General features: G+C 42.2%; 1 protein-coding gene across 4 annotated transcripts in view; it reads right to left on the bottom strand.

The window, feature by feature from the left end:
- Positions 1-17,004, bottom strand: part of aasdh (aminoadipate-semialdehyde dehydrogenase) — a 46,261-nt gene extending 29,257 nt beyond the window's left edge. For 3 of the 4 annotated variants that reach the window (XM_060824078.1, XM_060824071.1, XM_060824095.1), the window contains exons 1-4: positions 16,628-17,004; positions 11,769-11,889; positions 7,774-8,105; positions 1,952-2,144 (exon numbers count right to left, since the gene is read on the bottom strand). In XM_060824078.1, coding sequence (XP_060680061.1) covers positions 1,952-2,144; positions 7,774-8,105; positions 11,769-11,889; positions 16,628-16,893 — 912 coding nt within the window. In that variant the 5' untranslated portion in view covers positions 16,894-17,004. Of the gene's footprint in view, positions 1-1,951; positions 2,145-7,773; positions 8,106-11,768; positions 11,890-16,079 lie in introns of all 4 variants that reach the window. The other variant, XM_060824088.1, reaches the window with a different exon arrangement.
- Positions 17,005-21,770: the final 4,766 nt, after the last annotated feature.

Genomic DNA, 21,770 nt, shown 5'->3' with positions numbered 1-21,770 from the left:
GATTCACCTTTGATGTGAATCCATTCCACTGCACCATATTATAAAGTACACATCAAAGAATAACTATCCTTAGCACCTCTGAATGCACGTACGACAATGTCCTGTCCAATTATGACACTTGCCTGCAAACAGCTGTTGTTAATATAAATGTTGGGAAACAGCCTTCAGTCAACTTCTTAATGGTTACACTTATCCCCCAAAAGCCAAGTAAAGACCTAAGGTTTGGACTAGACAAGGTGCAGTAGGTGTGAGTACCTCAGAATGAAATGACCATGGCAGCTGCTGGGGAAATATGCATGTTTATGGTCACACACTAGCTAGACATTAATTGGAGTGGAATGTTTTTCTGTTCACAGATGTTTGCAGCTGCTGCAGTGGTATCCTTATAGCCATTTGGGTTAAATCTCATATTTCTTGAATTTGTGAGAAGCTGACTATAAGAGGTAATGCTCATGGTCTTCTGCTGCCATGACATCCACCTTCTCATAAGTATGATCTGTTCTCCCACCCAAACAACAAATACATCAGCACCAGCGTGTTTCATTGTTGGGCAGCTAATTGAAATTCTCCTGCAAGGATAGGCCATATAGAAATTGATGGCAACAACGAAATTCATTACAATAGGCAGCGGCCACAAATCAGTTCAAGTGTGATACAAAATCGTCCTCCATTATGGCACACATATCTCCAATCATTCCTCTTGAAACTTGGAGCTTTCGCTAATGCTCAGGTATGTCGAGATAACTGCTTTGGAGATGGTACACCATTCCTTCAGGTTAATATTGCCTCTTCCAGGTGTTCCTTTCTGTTATGCACTGTAGTGGCTTGAAAACTACTAGCTGGTTCCCCTTCTTCTGGCCACATTTTTCTGCCACTGCTCTTTCGCAATCATTCATTTGTAGGATGATACAATATCAATTGTTTTCCCACTTTGTTCCGTCACTGCACAATTTGCAGTAAATGCTGCAGTAAAAGTAAGCCTAACAATCTGCTTCATGTCTCACTTGGTTGGGAGAAGACAAGAATAATCCAAGGCATCAAAAGTATGCCCTTCCAATTTGTAACTCAAACTTCACCTCCTACCTTAGCCTTATTTTTTAAATCATTCATGAGATGTTGATGTCACTGGCTAGGTCAACATTAATTGCCCAGTGGGATGTTTAAAACTCAACTACAGTGCAAATGTAGATCAGATCAGGTAAGGGCAACAGATTTCCTTTCTTCAAGGACATTAGTGAGGCAGATGGATGACTACGATAATTGACACCGGTTACATAGTCACCACTGGGCTAGATTTTAATTCCAGATTTTTACTGAATTCAAATTTCACATTGACCTGGCACTGTGGATTACTAATCCAGTGACTGTACCACTACTCCACCGCCTCTCTTTCTAGCCTGGCACAAACTTTCATTTGCGAAGTAAAGCTTCTGATTTTAAAACTTGCTCTAGCTGAACTCTGCACATGGAAAACAAACCTTTTGGAGCCATTCATAAGCTTTTACAACTTGCTCATAAAGTCATCACTGCCGATTCTATCCATTCGCAGCAATGAAAACTCACCTATTTAATCTTTGCAGTATTTGTCAATGTCCTAGCAGGTTACTATTCTACGTATGCATATTGAATCAGACTATACCCTATTTCTTCTACCACTGAGGATGGCTTCATCGGACGGGTGGTCAGACATCCAAATCTGGGTCCTTGCCACCATTTTAAAGACTCATGGAGTCCCCTAGTTCAGTCAAAATCTGGCCTCATGGTTCAGTTCTACACTCGGTATATGCATTACCACCTGGCAGTATTCTATTGACCTTTCTGTTTTGGTCAGCCATAAAATCTCAACTCCTTAGACAGAAAACAATTACTTTGGGAAACAGTTTATATAACTAATGGAACATTACTTTTGAAAACAATGTGCAAATCTCTAAATTGACCTTTAGCACCATACCTGCATAATAGAAACTTTGTGATGGTTAAAAAGTATGTTGGCTAATGTCTTTGGCATCCTTTTAATCACTGGGGGAACAATGAGCAGAGTAGCTCCACTGCTCAGTGCAACAAACATTTCGACAACAGAGGGGTCAAAAGTCAGAGGGGAAGCCATAAAAATTATATCATCTGATGAAACCTTGAAAATAGTCCTGTAAAGTAAAAAGAAACTTTAAATAGTACAAAAAAGCAAAGGAACAATTAGAAGTTTGCAATTCTGAAGGCATTGGCTATACAGTATTATAAGTAAAAAGGTCACAGTGAACGTTGTGAAAGTAAGTTAGGGTCGGAACAATGATTTGACTACGTAATTTGGAAGACGAAATAAATTATTAATAAAACACTGTGAATATAATTGAGCTCTTGTTCCAAACTGGTCTTATGTACCCACTTATCCAAACTATAAGCTGCTTTAGCTGCACCCATGATTTGATAAAGCTCTTCCAAACAGAAGATGAAATCTCTTAAAACTAGCAGCTTAATAATAATACAGTGACAAGATAACAAGGCAGATGAAAAAAACACCTTCAACTTGACAGTGCTCATCTTCCCAAATTCTCAAACCTACCATTTTCTTAATTCAATAGTTAACTGCACTTTAAATACACTCAATATGTTGGGCCCAACCACCTTTCCTAGCAATTCATTCAACAAGCAGGTCACCTGATGTTAGTCCGGATTATAAATATAAAACTAGGACTCAGTACCCTTTAGACCAATTCTCTTTGCATAACTGAAAATTTTGTTTGGGATTACTTTCTGTGTCTGTTAAGTATTATATACATTGTAAGGCATTCTCTAATGTGGAGGCAGACGAGCTTTACTTTACAATAAATTGTCCTGCTTGAGTCTTCCCTCGAGCAATGGAGAACTGCAGGGTAAAGAACTTCCCTCTCTCCACCAGTGACCCCAGGTCTAGACTTTGGAACATTTGAAAATGGCAACTGGTACCTGGTGGTCTCAACTGTAATTGGCACAGGGCAAGGGTGAGAACCAGAATCATGCACTTCTGACCTGGCTGGTTCTGTTGGGAGGATAGGCATCTCCAGCCCTCTAAAATTTAATGGAGTCTGGACCATGACTCATGGTTCCTCATCTCTCAAAAGCATTTGAAACATAGCCTACATGTGGGACATTTTAAAAGGCAAGTTCAAAATAGTATAATCCAATCTCTCCATACTCTCTTTTATTCCAATTCAATGTCACCTCATGATTCCCATAATCTCCAGTGCAGGGCACAAACTATTTTCTTCTAAAAGTTTTTATCATATTTACAAGGGCTACTTTTTCAACCTTGCCAGCTCACTTGTTATGTGATGAAGTCACATAATAACAAGATCTGTGCTTGTATTTACACGTGAGGTCTATGGACGCACATAACCACAATTAAAATGTTTCACCAATGTCTTCAATTCCTTCAAAGCTTAATCAAATGAGAGCGCCACAACACAAAAGTGTTAATTTACTAGATACAAAATCAAATTGGCACAACACAACAGGCGTAAATTGGAAAAGATTTTTTTAAGTAACTGACACCTCCACATCTTCCACATATTTAGAAGGTCACAACTAAATGTGTTTCTGTTGCAAATACACAAATTTTGAAGATGTTAACCTGCTAATTACTGCCCTTTTCACTGTGTGCCAGATTTAAATTTAACAATTCACAGTGTTCATTACAATAGAATTCACCACTTTTCCACATATTGGAATTCAACATATGCAGTCTTATGCTAGAGACCCAATTTGCAAGGAATGTAACTCAGAGACTGCACGCTTTTCTGGCTCCCAATTAGTTTATTTTAATTCACTTACGGGATGTAGGTATCGCTGGCTGGCCAGCAGTACTGCCCATCTCCTTCTTCAAGAGTTGAGGTCCAGAAATGCCCTTAAGAAGGGAATTCCAGAATTTTGATGCAGTGACAGTGAAGGAATGGCAAAATACTTCTACATAAGGATGCTGAACAGCTTGGAGGGGAACTTGTAAATGGTGGTTTTCCCATGATTCTGCTGTCCATGTCCTTCCAGATGGAAGTGCTCATGCATTTGGAAAGTGCTAAGAATCTTCAGCAAATTTCTGCAGAGCATCTTGTAGATAGTAACATTACTGTTACTGAGTGGTGGTGGAGTGGATATGGTACCAATCGAGCAGGCTGCTTTGTCCTAGATGGTGTTCAGAGTGCTGTTGGCACAGCACTCATCCAGGTAAGTGGGAAGTATTCCATTATGTTCCTAATTTGTGCCTTATACATGATGAAAGGATTTGGAAGTCAAGTGGTTAGTTAACTACCACTGTATTCCTTGCCTCTGACCTGCTGTGTTTATATGGCAAGTACAATTGAGTTTCTGGTCAATGGTAACTCACAGGATGTCTAGTAGGGTTGGTTGTCAGATTTAAAACTGTTCCTCAATCTTTTGTAATCATCTTCCCTTGCCAGTAACCCAAATTGGTTTGGCATGGCAGTTGATCAGCCCAACATAGTCTCAGCATGGACTTCCAGTCTTGAGATGATTTCTCGAAGTGCACTTCTGCCAATGGCCAAGCGCTTAAGAAAGACTAATGTTTGAACTTGAAACTAAGAAGGTCTGCAATATGTAACTTCTAATTTTACTTTGTATGTTTCACACTTTATTACAATTACTGTAATGCTTAACTTTTAACTTTGTTCTTTATTTCTACCTTGTTATGATGCATATACACAAAATGGCACCTTGCGTGGTAACATTCACTTTCCACTGTACTCTTGTATTTTTGTATTTGAGGACACATGACAATAAAATCAAATTGCAGCTCCCAACCTTGCAACCTGCCTCCCACTCACCTCCCAACCTTAATCACCATAAAAATGGCCATTCCTCTATACATCTTATTAGTATAGTGAGCTTTCTCCAGTGTGACTTTTGAAGAATGATCACTGCACCTGAAATGTTAACTCGGCTTTCTCTCTACAGATGTTGCCAGTCCTATTGAATTTCTCCAATTTCAGTTCTTGCTCCCTACTTTTACATTCCATTCCCAAGTGAAGGCCAACAATCCATTTGGCTTCCCTTTAAATGCTGAAGTTGGATGAACTTTTTATGATTCATGGACTAGCACTACCAAATCCTTCTGTTCCCTGTCTTCTATAGTCTTTCCCCACATAAATAAATACTCAGGCTTATACTCATCCTGCCAAAGTGCATACAGACAGTCCCCAGTTTATGAACATCTGACCTATGAACGAGATCCCATAGAGAGGTTTGTCTATCTCAAACACTGCAGCCAAGAATGTCCCAAGGCATAGTCCAATGGGGAGACCAAGCAGACGCCTCAATAATGGATGCCCGTACAACAATCAGCGGACAGCGATGCTCCCTCCCAGTTGGGAACAGTTCAGCATTCAAGGACATTCGGCCTCAGATCTTTGGGTGACCATCCTCCAAGGCGGACTTCAAAATACGCAACAACGCAGGGTTGCCAAGCAGAGGCTGAAAGCCAAGTTGGGAATGGCTCCAGTTTCCTCCCACAGTCCAAAGATGTACAAGTCAGGTGAATTGGCCATGCTAAATTGCCCATAGTGTTAGGTGAAGGGATAATTGTATGGTGGGTTGCGCTTCGGCTGGTCAGTGTGGACTTATTGGGCCGAAGGGCCTGTTTCCACACTAAGTAATCTAATCTAATCAACCGGGATCTTGGACTCATGTCACATGACAGGTGACCCCACTATTCCATAAACACACACACACACATACACCCTCTCTCATACACATGCTCTCTCTCAGATACACACGCACACCCTCTCAGACAGATACACTGTCACAATTGCGCACACATGCATACACGTTCACTCTCTCTCTCTCACACACTCACACACACTCAAATCCATGGGGTGAATTTGTATTTGCAGTTACGTTGTATTTTGTTCAAAAAGCACACGCTCTGTAGGTAGTCAGTCAGTAGTCAGGTGGTTTTATAAATTTCTACTTTGGAAACAGATATGGTCTGGTTCAAGGTTGAAATACAGAGTCCAACCTTACACCTTCAATGCATTGCCTGAGTTGAGCTGTCACTTTTTATTTTAAAATATTTGGATTTATATATTAATGAATTGAAACCTGCAAACCATTCTAAGTGGTTAGAGACTTAACAGCAATCTGTTTTTTTCAATACATTGCATCAGTTGTATGACACTTTGATGTTTTACTATAAATTGTGTCCTATGATCCTGCCTCACTAGCTACATGACAAAGGAGCAGTGCTCTGAAAACTTACACTTTTAAATAAACCTGTTCGACTATAACCTGGTGTTGTGTGATCTTTAATTTTGTCCACCCCAGTCCAACACTGGCACATGCACATCTTAATTTTAAATACCAGACATGTGAATGTTTCCTCATATTTACAAACAGCTATTTTACGTTATCCTGCACTCTGTTTTGACTTACATACAAATAGAATTGCAAATATACTCAAGGACAGAATCAGTTCACAACCTATCAACTGCCCATTAACTCATATTTCTCTATATCATAATGCATCTGATAATGTTTTTGCTCACTAACTTAATATGTCTACATCCCTCTGCAAACACTGTCATCCTCACACTTCTCTTCCCCCTTATATTTGTGTCTTTGCAAACTTGGCACCAGTACATTCATTTTCCTCAACCAAGTCATTAATTTCTATGAAACGTTTGCAGCCTCTCTCTCGCCCACCCATCATGTATGCTCCCAGTCTTGTTTCTCTGCCCCACTCCATTCCTCTTGCAGCCCAATTGTGTTCTTCCACTCCCAATATCTAATGCACTCCTGCCCATTGCACTTCTGTTGCAGACGCCTTTTCCACCCACAGCCCTCTTTAGTTCTTTCGTCCCTGAACCCCACTGCAATCTCCTGTACCCCCAACCCTTTGGTGCCAATTTGCCCCACTAACAGTAGTCATATTCAGCCTTGACAAAAAAAATGGAGTCACTGGACTTGAAACATTAACTTTGGTTCTCTCTCCAGAGGTGCTGCCAGACCAGAGTTTCTCTGGAAATTTCTGCTGGTTTCTGGAAACATGCTCATCTTCTGCAAAAGTATTCCTTGATGATTCACTCGCTTGAGTGTCCAGTAGTAGGTACAGGAATACCAGCCCATGATTCGTTGGACAATTCATGATAATTCTATACATTCAACTTAAAAGTGCTTGCTTTCTTTGACAGGTTTCCTCCTGATTGCCTTTTCACAGATGTTGATTTTTGGTGGGGGTAGGTTCCAGGAACAAATTCATCTACTGCCCCCACCTCAAATATATTTTGAATATGGGCATGATGGGCCAACTTCCCCCCTTCTGTACTGTAACAATTCTGTGATTCTGCTCCATACCTCCTTATATTCTCCAATTAAACCCATTCCCACACAGCCCTGCATACTGTCCAGGCATTGTATACATACAAAACAAATTCTTCATATGACAATATAACAACAAATATGGAACATCAGGAAGGGACTAAAACATCAATGCATAAACCTTACTTTAAAAATTAAATTATTGCAAGTACAACCTTATATTAAAAAAATCTAGTAAGATTGAACAGTGGCTTCAAATACTTCACATTTCTTAATCTTGTCCAAATAATCACAGACTTTTGACAAAAGAGGTTGCAATTAACAATTTCTATAACTGCTTAAAAAGGCAGAAAGCCAACAATTCATTTCAGTTGTCAAAACAGAAGCCCATACTAAACAGATTCTTGTATCAGTATGGGCTGATAGCAAAGCCTGCAATCTTTAGCAATAATTAATTGTAACTAAACTTACCTGAGATGCTGTATGTTTGGAACAATGCACTGATGTGGCACTCGAACAATTTTTGGAGTTCCTGTCGTACCTGATGTTTGCAATATATATGCCAAAAATCCATGCCTCTGGATATCTGTATATTTGTGCGCTTGTTTCCTATCCTCCTCAGCAGCTTCTGAGCTGCCTGGTCTTAAATCTCCTATTTTTCTGCAAATTACATATTCTTTATTTTTGGGTTCTAAATCCACATTAGTCAACCGCCACTGAATCTTCACAAGTACCACATTTAGTGTTGGTACATCATGTTCAACTTCAATATACAACCACTTTGACAGAGTCTCCTTAAATTTCTGAAATATAAAATTTTAGTATGCATTATTTATCAGCTTATAAAAATTAGTTTCTTTAAGAATTAAAAGTCAAAAATGATTACACAAATATAGGGCATGCATGGTTGCAAAAATGCAGGTACTGTAAAATATGAATAAATAAAATCTGATGTGACATTACCAAGAACACACTCCAGTTGGAATCACATTTAGAATTTGAATTTCAGTCAAAGCTCTTGATCGAAGTCATCCTGACGCTGAGTGAGAAAATTAAAATTATGTTTCTATTGAAAACAAATCTAACTGGGGTTTCTGGTATGGTCAATGTGTTAAAAGAAAGTTTCTGCCTAACCAAATATGAATACTATTATTCTTTTAAAAACATAATTTGCAATGTGAGCATACAGAATTATAGAACGGTTATAGCACTGAAGCAGGCTGTTTGAATCATCCTATCGAGGCTAGTTTTCTGTAAAAGCAACTCACTAAGTTCCACTCCTTTTCCTGTAGCCCTGAAAATGTTTTCTTTGTCAGATAACGATCTAACTCTTTCAAAGGCCTTGACTTGATTTGTTTCCTGCGATATACACTCAGGCAGCACATTCAAGATACAAACAACTTGCTGTGCTAAAAAGGTTTTTCTTCATTTGCCAGTTTATTTAACCAATTGGCTTAAATCGGTATCCTCTTACTCCTGATCCTTCAACAAGAAGAGTTTCTCACTATCCATTCTGACCTACCAATATCAATAGCTATTCTCTTATCAGGAACTGATTTTTCAATTGATTGGTTATGGATGTCATAATGTGAATTTATCCTGTGTTTAATGCAGAACAATACCATTCAACTTCAAGATATTCAAATTGTAGAGTTTACCACTTTCATTTAGAATAATATGTTCACATTCACTGAAGGTTTTCCTTTCTAAAAAGGAGAAAGACTTACATTCACACTGCTTTTCACAATCTTAGGACTTTCCTAAGGTTCAATAGTCACATGTGATCAAGTTCCACAAAATAGGTTTCTCAGACAAGTTAAAGTTCATGGAATAAAAGGAACAGTGGCTGTTAGAATCAAGAAACAAGTCCTTTTCAGATGGGAGAGAGCACATACTATGGGGAGGCAGAGGCATATTGGTATAATCTAGAATGAAAGGCCATAGGGACATGGGTTCAAATCTCATCATGGCAGTGAAATTGGAATACAGTTTTGTTTTTACAAGTCTGGAAAGAGATTTCAGAAACTAGCCTGGTGGTGACTATGAAACCATTGTCAATTGCCACAAAAACTCATCTGGTTCACTAATTTCCTTTCAGAAAGGAAACCTACTACTGTCAAGTGTGGCTGAATGCCATGTGACTTCTACAACCCAAAGCAATGCAGTTAAAACTTAGCTACCCACTGAAATGGCCTAGCAAATCTTCATATACTTCAAGAGCAATTTGGGACAGGCAACAAATGCTAGCCTAACCAGTGACACCCTCAACCCACAAACAAATAAAATAAATTCAGGTTCCCTAGGGGTTAGCATTCCGATCACTGCTTACAATTTAAATTAGTGACACGATTTGCCTACAAAGTATAATTTCAAAGTCTGCAAATTACAAATCTTAGAAGTATGTGAAATAGCAGGAGGATCGTGATAGGCTGGTAGAGTGGGTCCAAAGGGCTGAATGGCCTACTGTGCTCCCATTTTCTGTCATAGACTTCAAGATGGTAGACAGTGATATCTGATAGCATGATCAGACATATGATAGGTGAAATTTGATGCAAAGCAGTACGTTTTGGTAGGAAGAATAAGGAGACGCAATATAAAAAAAAGGTTCCATTCTAACAGAGCAGAGGTTGGCTGAAGTTATGCTGCACAATTTGTTGAAATCACAGAGCAGGTTGAGACGTGTACTGGATTTTATGAATGACAGCATAGAGTACAAAAGCAAAGAAACAGAACATAGAACAGTACAGCGCACTACAGGCCCTTCGGCCCTCGATGTTGAGCCGACCTGTCATATCAATCTGAAGCCCATCTAACCTACACTATTCCATGTACGTCCATATGCTTGTCCAATGACGACTTAAATGTACTTAAAGTTGGCGAATCTACTACTGTTGCAGGCAAAGCATTCCATACCCTTACTACTCTATAATAGTGAACCTTTATAAATCAATGGTTTAATTCTGAACCCCATGCTTTAGGAAGGTGTGAAGGCACTGAACAGTGTAAAAAGAGAGTTAAGAATACTCTGGTGGTGACAGACTCCAATTACACTATAGAATTGAGATGAAACTTTGGCAAGAAAAGGTTGGAGGCTAAGATTTCTGTGGCAAGCCATGCCCTTTCTTGACTGAATATATAGACGTTCCTTTACTATCATTTAATTAAAATCACGGCTTGTGTGTGTACTTTCACCATAAAGGACTTCAATGGCTCAAGGCAGGAATCACCATTACCATGTGAAAGGCAATTAGAAATGGGCAATAAATGCTGACCTAGCCAGTGACAGCCTCATCCCATTAATGAATAAAAGAATGAGAGTTTGGAAAAATAAAATCAAATAATTAAATGAAGCTAATAATGAATATAGTAATTTTGAAACAATTATGAAACAACTTTATTGTAGGAAAAATATATATGGCACACTAATACCCTTTTAAGGAAGGGAATCTGCTGGCATTGGCATATATATCACTTCAAGCACATAAATGTGAATGATTTATAACTGCCCTCTGCAATGGCCTGACAAACCAGCAGTATTCAAGAACGTGGTTCATCATCTTCTGAAGAGAAATAGGGATCAGCAAAAAAAACACTGGTCTGATCAGCAACGGAAAATAAAATCACATGAATTAGTAAAGGTGATCACGGCCTAAAATAAATAGTGCCAGCTTCAGCAAAATAAATTCATTTAACAACAGAGATAGCACAGAATACATAGCTTGCCACTTGGTTCATTTTTGTGGGATCTTTCCTGGATCATACTGTAATAATCCCATTTGCTTTCCCCAAATAGACCTGTACTTTATTCTGCTTGAAAGATTTATCCCATTTCTGCTTGAAAGATGCAATACCTCAACCATTCACTGTGACAGTCTGAACTCCAACAAGCATATCTAATGAAACATCTGTCTGTACAGATATTTATTTTAATGTTGCTTCTAATCCTTAACTGAACAGTTTAAATAGATGACTTATTGGTAACATAAACTAGAGGAAATGGCATAAAAACAGACTGTACAAATACTCAGCAGGTGTGTCAGCATTTGTCGACAAAGAAATAAAGCTCATGTTTAGAATTAAAATGACTCCTCTTCAAAACTTGATGACATCAAAATCTCTTTTTTTTTGGATAATTTCAAGGCTGAGACTTTTAAAAAAAGGGTGCAGTGATATCTGCTAATAGGAGAATGCTCACTTAGTGACGGCTATTATTTGATCTTTCACAGTGTAAGGGAAGGGGAAGTCCATGAGGAAACAATTATTTATATGCTTTAAATGGAGCAGCTTTGATAGGATTTCATGCACTTAATTAACTATACAAACAATATTGCATTAATAATTAAATAATTTTATCAATTTATTTTAAAACAGAAAAAATAGACTTCTTACAAAGTTAAAATACAGGAAATGTAAAATATGTCAATGTATTCGTTTTTAAGCATTAGTTCTTCATAGCTGTTACTCACCTGTATCATATCTTTCTGAATAAGGATATACATCAGTTTACACCTTTGAATAAAATTTGCTGATAAGTGAGGTGCATTTTCTGGATCAATTGGGCAAAAGGCTGCCCCAATTTGAAGAATTCTGAAAGTGTACAAAAACAGTAACACTAAACATTATTGCTGAAAAAATAACTGTCCTCTTTATATATAATAAACAGAAGGTTGAAAACGGAAATCACTCACTCTTCCAGTGTTTGTTACACACTGTTCAAATGTGGCTTTTCCTCCACATTTAAGTAATTGAACCTCATACTTAAGGCATTGAAATTGGATTAAAAGGACTGTGACAGCTTGGGAACAAAATTAGCCAAGAGACACTGAACAAAGGTTAATGAAAAATGTTTGTTAAATAATTAGGAGTTAGTATATAGTGGTGACTCCAGAAATTGGGACAAGGGCTATCTAGATTTTGGTATAAAAAGGCATGATTTTAAAATTGGCAGGTAGTACAAAACGTGGACGTGTTTTAAAATAAAGGAATGAAGTAGCAGACATCAGCAGGGCATATCCAGATTGCAGAAATGGACAAACACACAGCAGGCCAACTTAAGTGGGAAAAAAAGTGCGGTGGTGCAATTTGTAAAGAAAATGAACAGAACAAATTTAAAAAAACTGTTCACAATATAATTTTTGAAGCTGATTGTCCAAGTTGACAGGACCATGGAAAAAACATATTGGCTTTACTGGCAAACTTGTTGGCTTTACACAGACAGCCATAGTAAAGAGCAAGAACATTGCACTTAAACAAACATAAATCATTGCTTAGGCCTCAGATCCTCTAATGTGTTCAAGTATTGGCTCCATATCGCATAAAAGATGTCCAAGGCTTGGATAAAGTGCAGAAATAATTTATTAGAACCAGTTACTTCAGATTAGAAATTCCCTCAACAAAGCTTTTCTCTAATCATACCAAATCGTTGAAACACATAAATTGAATTACCTGCAAGCTTTTGAATTAAAAGGGGCACAACCCTCATCTTCTTAATTTAACATTTAAAGTCAGAGAGTCACAGAGAGGTCCAGCACAGAAACAGACCCTTCGGTCCAACTTGTCGATGCTGACCACATATCCCAACCCAATCTAGTCCCACCTGCCAGCACCCAGCCCATATCCCTCCAAACCTTTCCTATTCATATACGCATCCAAATGCCTTAAATATTGCAATTGTACCAGCCTCCATCACATCCTATGGCAGCTCATTCCATACAGGTACCACCCTCTGCGTGAAAAAGTTGCCCCTTAGATCTCTTTTATATCTTTCCCCTCTCATCCTAAACCTATGCCCTCTAGTTCTGGACTCCCCGATCCCAGGGAAAAGACTTTGTCTATTTATCCTATCCATGCCCCTCATAATTTTGTCAACCTCTATAAAGTCACCCCTCAGCCTCCGATGCTCCAGGGAAAACAGCCCCAGCCTGTTCAGCCTCTTCCTATAGCTCAAATCCTCCAACCCTGGCAACATCCTTGAAATCTTTTCTGAACCCTTTCTAGTTTCACAACATTTTTCTGATAGGAAGGAGACCAGAATTGCACACAATATTCCAACAGTGGTCTAACCAATGTCCTGTACAGCCAAAACATGACCTCCCAACTCCTGTACTCAATACTCTGACCAATAAAGGAAAGCATACCAAAAGCCTTCTTCACTATCCTATCTCTCTGCGACTCCACTTTCAAGGTGCTATGAACCTGCACTCCAAAGTCTCTTTCAGGAATAAGAGAGAGAGAGCCAAGCCGGCTGAGATAAAAGGTAGGGAGGAGGGACTAGGGGGAGGGGCGATGGAGGTGGGATAGGTGGAAGGAGGTCAAGGTGAGGGTGATAGGCCGGAGTGGGGTGGGGGCGGAGAGGTCAGGAAGAGGATTGCAGGTTAGGAGGGCGGTGCTGAGTTGAGGGAACCGACTGAGACAAGGTGGGGGGAGGGGAAATGAGGAAGCTGGAGAAATCTGAATTCATACCTTGTGGTTGGAGGGTTCCCAGGCGGAAGATGAGGCGCTCCTCCTCCAGCCGTCGTGTAGTTGTGTTCTGCCGGTGGAGGAGTCCAAGGACCTACATGTCCTCGGTGGAGTGGGAGGGGGAGTTAAAGTGTTGAGCCACGGGGTGATTGGGTTGGTTGGTTCGGGCGGCCCAGAGGTGTTCTCTGAAGCGTTCCGCAAGTAAGCGGCCTGTCTCACCAATATAGAGGAGGCCACATCGGGTGCAGCGGATGCAATAGATGATGTGTGTGGAGGTACAGGTGAACTTGTGGCGGATATGGAAGGATCCCTTGGGGCCTTGGAGGGAAGTGAGTGTGGAGGTGTGGGCGCAAGTTTTACATTTCCTGCGGTTGCAGGGGAAGGTGCCGGGGGTGGAGGTTGGGTTGGTGGGGGGTGTGGATCTGACAAGGGAGTCACGAAGGGAGTGGTCCTTGCAGAACGCTGATCGGGGAGGGGAGGGAAATATATCCTTGGTGGTGGGGTCCGTTTGGAGGTGGCGGAAATGGCGGCGGATAATACGTTGTATGCGCAGGTTGGTGGGGTGGTAGGTGAGAACCAGTGGGGTTCTGTCTTGGTGGCGGTTGGAGGAGCGGGGCTCAAGGGCGGAGGAGCGGGAAGTGGAGGAGATGCGGTGGAGGGCATCGTCGATCACGTCTGGGGGGAATCTGCGGTCCTTGAAGAAGGAGGCCATCTGGGTTGTGCGGTGTTGGAATTGGTCCTCCTGGGAGCAGATGCGGCGGAGACGAAGGAATTGGGAATATGGGATGGCGTTTTTAACGCCATCCCATATTCCCAATTCCTTCGTCTCCGCCGCATCTGCTCCCAGGAGGACCAATTCCAACACCGCACAACCCAGATGGCCTCCTTCTTCAAGGACCGCAGATTCCCCCCAGACGTGATCGACGATGCCCTCCACCGCATCTCCTCCACTTCCCGCTCCTCCGCCCTTGAGCCCCGCTCCTCCAACCGCCACCAAGACAGAACCCCACTGGTTCTCACCTACCACCCCACCAACCTGCGCATACAACGTATTATCCGCCGCCATTTCCGCCACCTCCAAACGGACCCCACCACCAAGGATATATTTCCCTCCCCTCCCCTATCAGCGTTCTGCAAGGACCACTCCCTTCGTGACTCCCTTGTCAGATCCACACCCCCCACCAACCCAACCTCCACCCCCGGCACCTTCCCCTGCAACCGCAGGAAATGTAAAACTTGCGCCCACACCTCCACACTCACTTCCCTCCAAGGCCCCAAGGGATCCTTCCATATCCGCCACAAGTTCACCTGTACCTCCACACACATCATCTATTGCATCCGCTGCACCCGATGTGGCCTCCTCTATATTGGTGAGACAGGCCGCTTACTTGCGGAACGCTTCAGAGAACACCTCTGGGCCGCCCGAACCAACCAACCCAATCACCCCGTGGCTCAACACTTTAACTCCCCCTCCCACTCCACCGAGGACATGCAGGTCCTTGGACTCCTCCACCGGCAGAACACAACTACACGACGGCTGGAGGAGGAGCGCCTCATCTTCCGCCTGGGAACCCTCCAACCACAAGGTATGAATTCAGATTTCTCCAGCTTCCTCATTTCCCCTCCCCCCACCTTGTCTCAGTCGGTTCCCTCAACTCAGCACCGCCCTCCTAACCTGCAATCCTCTTCCTGACCTCTCCGCCCCCACCCCACTCCGGCCTATCACCCTCACCTTGACCTCCTTCCACCTATCCCACCTCCATCGCCCCTCCCCCTAGTCCCTCCTCCCTACCTTTTATCTCAGCCGGCTTGGCTCTCTCTCTCTTATTCCTGATGAAGGGCTTATGCTCGAAACGTCGAATTCTCTATTCCTGAGATGCTGCCTAACCTGCTGTGCTTTGACCAGCAACACATTTGCAGCTGTGATCTCCAGCATCTGCAGACCTCATTTTTTACTCCAAAGTCTCTTTGTTCAGCAACACTCCTAGGACCTTACCATTAAGTGTATAAGTCCTGTTAAGATTTGCTTTCCCAAAATGCAGCACCTCATGTTTATCTGAATTAAACTCCATCTGCCACTTCTCAGCCCATTGGCCCATGTGATCCAGATCCTGTTGTAATCTGAGGTAACGTTGTCTCAGTTAATATTGGGAAACCTGCACTGGACACTCTAAATTCAACAAATTCTTTACAATGCATAGTGTCCTGACCCAGGTATGTTGCAACTAAAGCATCACTTGCTTCACTTTTGCATTACACGTTGCAAGAATTAAAGCTAAAATAACCTTTAGTTTTATTCAATTTAATAGTGCACATACATGGACATCTAAATATCTTTTCTCCTCTGTTACTGGTCTCCTGCTGCTTAAAAAAAATCCATTATTTTTTAACAGAACTAACAGTCTTCAGGGCTGTTGCCCAAAACATTGATTCTCCTGCTCCTTGGATGCTGGAGCTGTGGAATTCATGGTCACGGAGCGCAGTGGAGGCCAGGCCGTTGGGTGTCTTCAAGGCAGACTTTAATAAGTTCTTGATGTCTCAAAGAATTAATGACTATGGTGAGCATGCGGGTGAATTGAAATGCCCGTCAGCCATAATTTAAATGGCGGAGTGGACTCCATGGGCCAAATGGCCTTGTTTCCACTCCTATGTCTTATGCTGCCTGACCTGCTGTGCTTTTCCAGCAATGCATTCTTGGACTCTGATCTCCAGCATCTGCAGACCTCACTTTCTCCTAGTCTTTAAATATTGACATTTCAAAAAAAAACTTTGAAACAGACATCAACTCATCATAAAACTGGATAGTGGCCCAATAAACTGGAGGAAAGGGGGTGGCAACACCAAAAGAGAGTTGAGTACGATTTACCCTAAAATGCAGCTGGGCAGGTTTACTGTCGGCTGGCAGTATAAACCAATCATGTAACCGTGGGTAAAGTCACAGTGTGAGTGGAGTACTTGTTGCAGCCTATTCCCCAGGGCGAGGACCTGGCTGTAGCTGTAAGACAAGGAGCCTCCGTGCGCCTCGCGCTCACTACAAACCGCCGGCCGCGCGCCCTGCACCGCGGCTGCGCACAACACCAGCTCGTGCAGGCGGCGCGAGCTCGCCTCCTCCACCGGGATCGCTTCAGACATCACTGAACACGGCTCTGGGTCACAGACAACGGCACGGCGCCATAAACTCAGTATCCGTTGATATCCACCGCCATGACGAACGGCCGCCTTCAACCGACAAGGGGCGGTGTCATGACGTGAGTTCACGTTCGGTGGTTGGGCGCCACGTGACCGGAAGGTCTCTGTTCCTGAAGTGTTGCTGCGTCAAAGCTGATCATGAACTGTATGGCAACAGCAAAACTGTTAGCAATTAGGTTAGATAAAACTACAGCGAAGTGAGAACAGTGACGAGGACTGCAGCCGTATATAACAGCAATTATGATAATATACAAGATTTGGAGGTGCGCGTGTAGGACTGGGGTGTACATTTTCTTTTTTAAAAAAAATCACACAACACCAGGTTGTAGGAGACAGTGAGCACTAAATCAAAGTCGGGAGTGTGGCGCTGAAAAAACACAGCAGGTCAGGCAGCATCCAAGAAGCAGGAGGATCTAAGTATCAGACATGAGGCCTTAATCAGGAATGAGGCTTGTGGGCCCGGGGGTGGTGAGAGATAAGTGGGGGCTGGGCTCGGGCAAAGGTAGTTGAGAGTGCGATAGGTGGGTAGATGAAGGTAGGGGGGCTATAATTTGGAGATGCTGGTGTTGGACTGGGGTGTATAAAAGTAAAATCACACAACACCAAGTTATAGACCAACAGGTTTATTTGGAAGTACTGGATTTCGGAGAGCTTTTCCTTCATCTGATGGGTGTGAAGTATAAGATCGTAAGATACAAAATTTATAGTAAAAGTTTACAGTGTGATGTAACTGAAAGTATATATTGAAAAAGTCCTGGATTGTTTGTTAAGTCTCTCATCTTTTAGAATGAGCATCTTCTGGATCAGTGGTGCTGGAAGAGCACAGCAGTTCAGGCAGCATCCAACGAGCAGCGAAATCGACGTTTCGGGCAAAAGCCCTTCATCATGTTGGTTTCAGTTCTTTCATATGTATATCGCAGAACATTTAAAAGTTACATTCAAAACTGAACTTTAACAATTGGTGTCATGTTGGCCCAGATAATGTATTGAGGTTGTGAGCTGCCCTGTGTGAGACTGTGCCACAATGGTCAGACTTATTTTAATCAGAAAAAATGGATTTACAGAATTTTACATGGATTCATGCAGTTTTTGAGCAAAGTAAAATGTAATTCTGCAAGTACAAATTCACCCCACAAATTTATGTGTATGTGTGCATGTGGAGTATGTGTGTGGTGGGGGTGGGGGTGGGGGTGGGGGGGGGTGTTGGGAGGGGTTATGAGTGTCTGTAAGAGAGTGTGTGTATGTGTGTGAGTGTAAAGGGGTATAAATCTGTGAGGGTGCATGTGAGAGTGTGGGAGTCTATGTGTGAGCATATGTAAAAGGGTTATATGAGTGTATGGCTCTCTAGGAAGAGTGTGTGTAGGAGCGTCTGTGTCTATGTCTGTCTGATGCGTGTGCGTCTGTCTGTGAGTGTATAGTGCAATGGGAACACCTGTAGTGTGACATGAATCCAAGATCTCGGTTGAGGCCATCCCCATAGGTACTGAACTTTGCTATCAGCTTCTGCTTGGCCATTTTTTGTTGTTTTAGATTAGAGTGGTGCTGAAAAAGCACAGCAGGTCAGGCAGCATCCGAAGAGCAGGAAAATCGACATTTCAGGCAAAAGCCCTTCAGGAATGAAGGCAGGGAGCCCCCAGGGTAGAGAGATAAATGAGAGGGGTGTGGAGCTGGGGAGAAGCGAGCCAAGAGTACAATGGGTGGATGGGGGTGGGGATGAAGATGATAGGTCAGAGAGGAGGTTGGAGCGGAAAGGAAAAGAAGATTAGCAGGTAAGACAGGTCATGAGGATGGTGCTGAGCTGGAAGGTTGGAACTGGGGTGAGATGGGGATTGGGGAAATGAGGAATCTGGTGAAATCCACATTGATGCCCTGGGTTTGAAGTGTTCGGAGGCGGAAGATGAGACATTCGTCCTCCAGGTGTCGGGTTGTGAGGGAGTGGTGGTGGAGGAGGCCCAGGACCTGCATGTCCTCGGCAGAGTGGGAGGGGGAGTTGAAATGTTGGACCACGGGGCGGTGGGGTTGATTGGTGCGGGTGTCCCAGAGATGTTCCCTAAAGCGCTCTGCGAGAAGGTGTCCAGTCTCCCCAATGTAGAGAAGACTGCATCATGAGCAACGGATACAATAAATGGCATTGGATGTACAGGTGAAACATTGATGGATGTGGAAGGCTCCTTTGGGGCTTTGGTTGGAGGTGAGGGGGGTGGTGTGGGCGCAGGTTTTGCAAATCCTGCAGTGGCCTGGCAAGGTGTCAGGATGGGAGGGTGGGTTGTTGGGGGATGTGGACCTGACCAGGTAGTCACGGAGCTAACGGTCTTTGCGAAAACGGAAAGGGATGGGGAGGGAAATATACCCCTGGTGGTGGGGTCCGTCTGGAGGTGGCGGCAATGTCGGTGGATGATGCAGTTTATGCAAAGGTTGGTAGGGAGGACCAGGGGGTGTTCTGTCCTTGTTATAGTTGGAGGGGTGGGGTTTGAGGGCAGAAGTGCGGGATGTGGATGAGATGCATTGGAGGGCAACTTTAACCACGTGGGAAGAGAATTTGTGGTCTTTAAAGAAGGAGGCCATCTGGTGTGTTCTGTGGTGGAACTGGTCCTCCTGGGAGCAGATAAGGCGGAGGAATTGTCAATATAGGATAGCATTTTTGCAGGAGGTAGGGTGGAAAGAGGTGTAATCCAGGTAGCTGTGGGAGTCAGTGGGTTTGTAAAAAATGTCAGTGTCAAGTTGGTCATCATTGATGGAGATGGGAAGGGAGGGCTCAGTGTTGGGTTTGAGGCAGGATCAACAGATCCATGATGGAAAAGTCAGTGAAGGCAAGATTGAGCAGAAGAATGGCAACATTGTTCCATCTGTGGTGGCACGGCTGCGGGACATGGATACTGGGTACCTGATGGCGGAGGTTATACTTATCCTGATGCCGAAGCGTATGGGAACCCAGGGCAGCTGAATGTTCACAGACTGAGGAAAGGATTTTGTGGCTTTTTTTTGGCAGCGAGGGCTGATGGCAGCGGTAAGGGGAGTGGGAGGTGGGGGCGGAGTGATCTGGATGTTTCCTTTTGGCTGTTTCTTTTTATTTCTGCTTCTGTTTTTAATCCTATCTCTTGTATACCAAGGTGGAGCCAGAAGATGTTGACTTTGTAAAATTTTCACTGTACTCCTGTACTAAAGTACATGTGACAATAAAATCTAATCTAACATTCAGTTTCCTTTCCAATTAAAAAAAAATCTATTTGCTTTCCTTGTTGTACCTATACTCTAACATTCTGTCATCCAGACAATAACCCGCTCAGATTCCTTTGCATTTCAGGGCTTTGCAATATCTCATCATTTAGATGATTTTTAAAAACCTTTTCTGTTGAAATAGACAATTTCAAGAATGCTTTATCCTCAACATATGACTTACTCAAAGAACCCCAGTAAATTGTTTAATATGATTTTCCTTTTTAAAAACTATGCTGAATTTGCTAGTGACCTGTTGTAATGCTTCAATAATAGCTTCTAACCTTTTCCCCGTGACAGATGTTAAGCTAACCAACTTGTGGTGTCTGGCTGTCTGTCACCCTTTTTGAATAAATGAATTGTATTTGCTACTTTCATCTAATGAAATGTTCCTCAAATCTTGAGAATTTTGGAAAAATAAAGACAAATGCATCAATTATCTCTGAAGCCACTCAAGACCATAGACTAAAGTCCATTAAACCCAAGGATTTATCAGCCAACAGCTCTAGCAATTTGCTGGAAACTACTTCCCAGATGATATTAATTCTCTTGAGTTTCTCTATTCCTGACTTACAGCAACTTTTGGGGTGTTACCCATATCTTCTAAAGTGACAATCAATGCACAATACTTTTTCAATTCATTCTGCTATATGCTTATTTTTCAAAGTCAATTTAATGGACTCACTTTTTATAGGACTAATGTTCACTTGGCTAACTGCCCTCTCCTTTAAATATCTACATACACATTTAATATTTCTCACTACTTTTTTATGTTTTTTCCTTGTTAATCTTTTAGTCATTCTTTTGATTTTTAAATTATTCTAATCAATTTTCTAACCTGTCACCCACGTTTGTGCTTTTTTTCCTTCTCAAACATTAATTGTGGATCTACTGCTTGCAGTGTTGTCTTTCCTGTTGAAACATATTTATCTGCTGTATTCGGAAAAATTCCATTACTTGTCCACCACTGAATTTTTATTCACATATAACCTAATTTGCCAAGCTCACTTTATCTAGCTCTGTTGTCATGCCCTCATAATTGCCATCATTGAAGTTTCAACTATTACTTTATGTACTCATCCTCCTCTCCCTCAAATGTAAAATTCAATCATATTATGATCACTGATAACTATGAGCATGTTCTCTTACAAAATTATTAATTTTATTTCATTGCACAATACCAGGTCAAGTATTGAAAATGTGTTGCTGGAAAAGAGCAGCAGGTCAGGCAGCATCCAAGGAGCAAGAGAATCGATGTTTCGGGCATGAGCCCTGAAGAAGCCCTGACCTGCTGCGCTTTTCCAGCAACACATTTTCAGCTCTGATCTCCAGTATCTGCAGTCCTCACTTTCTCCACCAGGTCAAGTATTGCCTACTCTGTGGTTGGCTCTACAACATGCTGTTCGAAGAAAGTATCCTGTAAACATTCCACAAACTCCTCATCTAGACTATTTTGGCCCATCTGAATTTTCCAGTTTACAATTGGATTAAAATTCCTCATGATTCTTTTGAAACCTTTATGGCAAGCTCATTATTTCTTCTTGTATACTTCATCCTACTGTGTGATTATTAGGCAGCTTGTACACCACCAACCAAAATTCACT

Source organism: Hemiscyllium ocellatum, chromosome 1, assembly GCF_020745735.1.
Source record: "Hemiscyllium ocellatum isolate sHemOce1 chromosome 1, sHemOce1.pat.X.cur, whole genome shotgun sequence".
In the NCBI taxonomy this organism is placed as follows: domain Eukaryota; kingdom Metazoa; phylum Chordata; class Chondrichthyes; order Orectolobiformes; family Hemiscylliidae; genus Hemiscyllium; species Hemiscyllium ocellatum.
This window is presented reverse-complemented; position numbering and strand designations above follow the sequence as displayed.